Source organism: Gracilinanus agilis, chromosome 2 (genome assembly GCF_016433145.1).
Source record: "Gracilinanus agilis isolate LMUSP501 chromosome 2, AgileGrace, whole genome shotgun sequence".
In the NCBI taxonomy this organism is placed as follows: Eukaryota; Metazoa; Chordata; class Mammalia; order Didelphimorphia; family Didelphidae; genus Gracilinanus; species Gracilinanus agilis.
Window position 1 is genome coordinate 671,502,004 of NC_058131.1, and position 6,209 is coordinate 671,508,212.

Consider the following 6,209-nt stretch of genomic DNA (forward strand, 5'->3'; position numbering starts at 1 on the left):
TCTCTCCCCCACCCACCGCTCCACCCCAAGAAAGTAAAAAACCCCAAACCCTTTTACAAACATAGAGTCAAGCAAAACAAAACCTTATGTTGGTCATGTCCAAAAAACAATGTCTTGTTTTGTACTCCGAGTCCTTCAGCTCTCCATCAGGAGGTGGGTAGGGTGTTTCCTCATTAGTCTCTTAGCATTGTGGCAGGTGATTACACCGATTGGAGTTCCTTAATATTTCAAAGTTGTTTGTCTTTACAATATTGCTGGTCTTCTATAAATCGTTCTCTTCCCTCTGCATCAGTTCATGCAAATCTTGCCAGGTTTCTCTGAAACCATCACCTTCATCATTTCTTCTGGCACAACAGTATTCCATCACCTCCCTTTACCATAAGTGGTTCAGCCATTCCTCAAGAGATAGGCATCCCCCTCTAATTCTTTGCCACCACAAAAAAAGAGAGGCCATTTTGTAAACACCTTGTAGTGGTATCAATGGGTCAAAGGGCACGTGAAGTATGGCAACTCGGATGGTGATATTTAAACAGTATCTCTCCTCAACCTTGTATCATTTTTTGGTCAGGCATATCAGGCACTGGAAAATGTTTATTTCCTTTTATTTAATCATTCATTCACCATTTAGTAAATACCAATTTCCTAGGTGTTGGCACAAATGCTCAAATTTATAGATTTGCAAAATTCCTTCTTTACAATATCCCTATGAGGTATTAATACACCCACTTTACAGATAAGGGAACAGAAGCTTTGAGGAGCTAAGTAATTTGCCGAAAGTCGCAAAGCTGGTAAGGTTGACAGACTATTACTAGACTCCAAACCCAACATTCTATTCACTAAAGTCATGTAGCCTTTCAACCTTCCCTTAACTGAGGGGGTCTTATAGGAAGATTGCCTCCTGTCATATCACTATTTCCTCACAAAGCCTGGCCTAATGATAATAAAAGTGTTATTTATAAATGGCAGCTAAAAGGTTTTCAAATTTCTTTTGATCCTCACAACAACTCTGTGAGATAGGTTTACTGATATTATTATCCCCATTCTACAGATGAGAAAACTGGGGTTCAGTGAAGTTATAAATGGTTTGCCCATGGTTAACAAGTGGCAGAGGTGGGATTCCTTTGTAGGTTTCTTCTGACTCCAAAGGCAACATGTGTTCCATTATACCATTATGTTATAAGGTTGGGTTGGAATTTGCCTTTTGCCAAGGCCATGTCACCTCCATCAATCTCATCTCTTTGATATGTTCCCCGAGGATGAGGAAAAGAGATATATGCCACTTGATCTGTATCAGGCAAGATTTGAAGGGGAGCTCTGCTTTTGAACCCACTCCTGAATCAAGTGATGGGCGATGGCCACCTTGGGGGGCAACCAGAAGGGGATGGCACCATCTTGCTGACTGGTAGGTGGTCCTTTCCTCTTGAGAGCTGCGACCACCTCTTCTAGACTGAACCATTTTGCTGTCTCTAGCTCTTGTAAGTTCACCTGGATCTGAAAGGCACAAAAGAAGGGCAAGAAATGAGGAAAGATGCTATAAAAATTGTGGTAGGAATATGTTTAGAACTGAACGTTTGCTATTCTCTGCATATGACATTTCTTCTCCTATTTGTCTCTCGGGCTTGGAATGCTCTTTGTCTTCTTCCTCTAGCTCTTAGAGTAACTACTTTTCCTTCCTTCCTTCCTTCCTTCCTTCCTTCCTTCCTTCCTTCCTTCCTTCCTTCCTTCCTTCCCTCCTTCCTTCCTTCCTTCCTTCCTTCCTTCCTTCCTTCCTTCCTTTCTTCCTTCCTTCCCCTCTCCCTCCTTTTCCTTACTTTCTGTTTCAAGAACAACTCTAAGCCAGAAAGGTCAAGGACTAGACAAATGGGGTTAAATGACTTGGCCAGAGTCAAACAGCTAGGAAAGTTTGAATTAAATTCATATTTGAACCCAGGTCCTCCTGACTCCAGGCTTGGCACCCTATTGGCTAACTACCTCACTGTCCCAAATGGTTTCTTTCAAGGTTCAACTCTAGAGCTCCCTTCTTCATAGGTCTTTCTTGATGGCACAACTCCCTCCATGCCAAAAAATGTACTTTGTATATATTTCCACGAATTATTTGGGGATGTATTGCTCTCCCTATCTCCCTCCCCATTCCTGCCCCCCACCCCTCAATAGAATGTAAGGTCCTCGAGGACAGGGATCAGTTTCATTTTCATTCACGTGATACTTGGCCCATAGTAGGCCCTTAATAAATGTTTATTGAATTGATGAATTTTGTTAATGTAGGGACTATACAAAAGAAGACCCATCGTGCAGTTCCATCTATGATTTAGTAGATAAAGTCCCATGAGAGGCTAAAATCCATATGCTCGAGGGGCAAAAGTTTAAATGATTTATCCAGGGTCACACAGCTGATAATCAATCATTCACTCAATCAATCAATCAGTACATATCAGAAGTAGGATTTGAACCCAGGTCATTCTGACCCCAAGCTCTCTTTTGTGTTATGAGGCTGGGTTGGAGGATGTTGGAGAATGATTTTCAAACAGGAGTTGTGGAGAACAGTATCTGGAGGCTGCTGTCTGGCAGGAACAGAGAATTCAAAATCCTGCTCTGTAATGGGAGATCCCCAGCAGTCAGGGCCCAAATGAAGGGCCTAAAAAGTGAGCTCTAATAGTCAACATATTTAGTGCCTTAAGGTGTGCAAAAGACTTTACAAACAATTTTTCATTTGATCCTTACAACTACCCTGGGAGGTAGGCATAGCTGTCATCTCTATTTTACAGAGGAGGAAACTGAGGTGGAAGGAGGTAATGTATCTTGCTTAGAATCCCACAGCTAGGAAATGTCTGAGGCCAAATTTGAACCCAAGACCTCCAGGTCTGGCTCTCCAGGCAGCCACCTAACTGCCCTCTCTTTTAAAATTTTTTTTCCTCCAACAAATTACAAGCTCTTTAAAGAATCACGTATCCTATTTCATCAGGCATGTTGAAGGCACTCAGGAAGAACTTGTCTAGTGACTGAAATAAATCGGTTTTCTGGCCAGGAGTACGACACCAAGGGATGGGCAAGAGAAGCCTGGGGGAGACTCACCTCTGTCTGCCCTGGTCTCACAGTAGTGTGACAAGCGATCATGAGGGAGCTGTTAGGAAAAGACCAGTGCTGGGAGGCAGAATACTGCAGGCTGTCCACCTCCAGCCCCACCTCTTCGGCCACTTCCCGCTGAACAGACTCTTCTATGGTCTCACCTAGAAGCATTCAGGTTAGTTTGGGATAGCCCTGCAGCAGGGAGGGAAGTTTGGGGAGCCTGTGTGTGAGAGACAGAGGATTCAGTGTTGGGATCCCAACTGGAACCCACAGCTTGGGTGGCATTGGGGGTGCTGAATCTCAGTGCCGGGAGTGGACACCTTAGAGCCATTGAAGGTCTAGAGCAGTGGTCCCCAAACTTTTTTGGCTTACTGCCCCCTTTACAGAAAAAATATTACTTATTCCCCTGGAAATTAATTTAAAAAATTAATAGCAATTAATAGGAAAGATAAATGCACCTGTGGCCATCACTGCCTCCCTGGATTACTGCAGCACCCACCAGAGGGCGGTAGCGCCCACTTTGGGAATCACTGGTCTAGAGCATGGGTGTTGGATTGCAAGGGGTGAGATGGACAGAATTATTTATTGCCTTTTGGTTATTACAAAGAATGTAGGCCAGAAGGCTCCTTGTCCATCAAGAATAGGTATATACTAGGTACTTAAGCATTGCTTCTTTTTTATTATTTTTATTCTTTTACATTTTTAATCATTATTTAGTAAATCCTGTTTGGCTGATCAATACACACCAGAGAAGACTGTGCCTGAAGATTCAACTACGTGGATGACAAGAAATAACGAAGAGATAAAATTCCATTCACTTCAGAACCAGAAGTCATGGCTGTGTCAAATGCTTCTTACCCATATCACAGAATCCTGCCAGGGCACTGTACATCCCCTTAGGAAAGGAGCTCTGCCGAGCAAGCAGGCATCGGGTCCCATCAGACACCAGAGTGATGACCACAGGAGACATCTAAGGAAGAGTACGAAAGGGAGAGGATCAAGGGCTTTAGCCCTTATGGAGAAGATAAGGGAAGCTTCTGGAGAATCCTCCTGGAGACGAAAGTGTCCAGCTTCCTGGACCACCCCAGCCCCCAAAGCAATGCTCACCTGGGGATAATAGATCATCTTACTAGAGGTACACACACGTTTGCTGCCAGCTACATTCTTCTGGGTGGGTTGCCCACTTTTGCCACAGAACTGATGGCAATCATGCCAACGGAGGAGGGCCTGAGCCTGGCAAACACAAAAACAGACGTGGTCTCTTGGGAGGAGATCCCTCTACATTATTCAGCCTAGTGTCTTCAGCAACCCAAAGAAATATGTCAACTCCTTACCAATACATCCACTCCTAATGATTCCTGCTCATTTTGACCACCAGAAAATGATGATAGGACCACAGGGTTAGAGTTGAAAGAGACCTGAAGGGCCATCTATAGATGGACATCCAACTGCCTCATTCTTTTATTTTTATTTTTTTAAACCAGTAAGGAAACTGGGCACCAGAGAAGGCAAGTGATTCCACCAAGGTCATTCAAGGGATGAATATCAGAGTCAGGATTTGAATCCAGTCTCTGACCCCAATGCCAGTATTTTTTCTACTGCAGCATTAAAGAAAAGACCTGATGATACTCCTCTGACAGCTCAGCCATCTGAATAAAAAATTCATAATATTGTTTGTACTTAAAAATCTTCTAAAGACACCAGATAAGGCTGGCTCTGATGCAAATGTCTTTAACTATTAATCTGAGTCTCAACCTCTTTTGGATTATGGGAATGCCATGAATACATCTGGGATCCTTCACTTCCTCAGGGTAAGAGCTACTTATCCACATACCCATCCCATTTATTAGTTACCAGATGCATCTTAGAGAGTTGCCTGGCCGAAGATCACATAGCTAGTAAAGGTCAGGGGCAAGGTTCAAATCTTCCTGGTTCCTGCTCCAATAGTCCCTCCACCAAGTCTGGCCGCCTCAATAACATCCATACACGTCATGAGTATAGAGCCAGACACCTGGGGAGTGGGCACTCCCAGGATATGGGCTCCATGGTTTTAGGATGCTTTCTTAACACAGAAGGGATCCAAGAGGTTTGCTTATCTGAAAGGTCACTCTAATGAGCATTTAGGTATCTATGTGTGTCTATGTCTGTATCTCATCTGTTTCCATGCCTATATTTCTGTCTCATCTACATCTTTATATATGCACATATATAGAAGTATACATATGTATATATGCATCTAAATAGGTATCATATATACATCTGTCTGCATGTGTATATACATACATGTAACATATATACAGGCACAGATACATATGTGTATATATACACCTAGGATTATGTGTATACGGATATACTCATGTATGTGAAATGACTGTTGAATTTTTGGCTCTATATGAATTTATATACATACACATATATTTATAGGCATAAATGCACAATATATATAAATATGTGTGTGTGTATGTGTGTGTGCAAGCAGGCATCATTTGGAGTGGGAATACTGACAAGGTGACATTTTTCTTCAAGTTGTTCAAAACACTGGGCTGAGTAATGTAGATGGATCCCTTCTCATATACATGTACATGCATATATGTGTGCATATATATACATTGTTATTGGTTATATGTAGATACAGAGAAAAAGGAAGGAAGGAGGGAAGGAAGGAAGGAAGGAAGGAAGGAAGGAAGGAAGGAAGGAAGGAAGGAAGGGAGAGAGGGAGGGAGGGAGGAGAGGGGAGGTAGGTGGGAAAAAGAGGGAAGAGAGAGAGAGAGAGACAGAGAGAGAGACAGAGAGAATGTTCTTAAAGAGAACAACCTAAGGTGACCAGTCAAGGTAGAGCTGTCAATTGGTGTTCAATGAACAGATGAATGGGTCATCAATGAATGAATGAATGAATAGTACTCCCCTCTTCCACCACTCTCTGAAGACATTCAATTGTATAGCCTCTAAGTTTTATAAAAAGTATTTTCTAAACAGACTAGAAACAGTATAGAACCTTTTAGGGGTTTCTTAATTCAAAGGAATGTTTCACTGGAATACAGAACTGGGTGATACACCTCAATATAATTGATTTCTAATGAAGGGGCCCGACATGTATAAAAGACTTAAGTTCCACGATTTTTTATATATAAAAAAGAGTTATT

At 42.3% G+C, this 6,209-nt stretch overlaps 1 protein-coding gene across 2 annotated transcripts in view; it reads right to left on the reverse strand.

The window, feature by feature from the left end:
- Positions 1 to 1,086: 1,086 nt before the first annotated feature.
- The window catches only part of NUDT13 (nudix hydrolase 13), a 19,423-nt gene continuing 14,300 nt past the window's right edge, over positions 1,087 to 6,209 (reverse strand). The window contains exons 5-8 of one of the 2 annotated variants that reach the window (XM_044662816.1): positions 4,174 to 4,299; positions 3,925 to 4,036; positions 3,073 to 3,227; positions 1,087 to 1,491 (exon numbers count right to left, since the gene is read on the reverse strand). In XM_044662816.1, coding sequence (XP_044518751.1) covers positions 1,291 to 1,491; positions 3,073 to 3,227; positions 3,925 to 4,036; positions 4,174 to 4,299 — 594 coding nt within the window. In that variant the 3' untranslated portion in view covers positions 1,087 to 1,290. The remainder of the gene's footprint in view (positions 1,492 to 3,072; positions 3,228 to 3,924; positions 4,037 to 4,173; positions 4,300 to 6,209) is intronic. The other variant, XM_044662817.1, reaches the window with a different exon arrangement.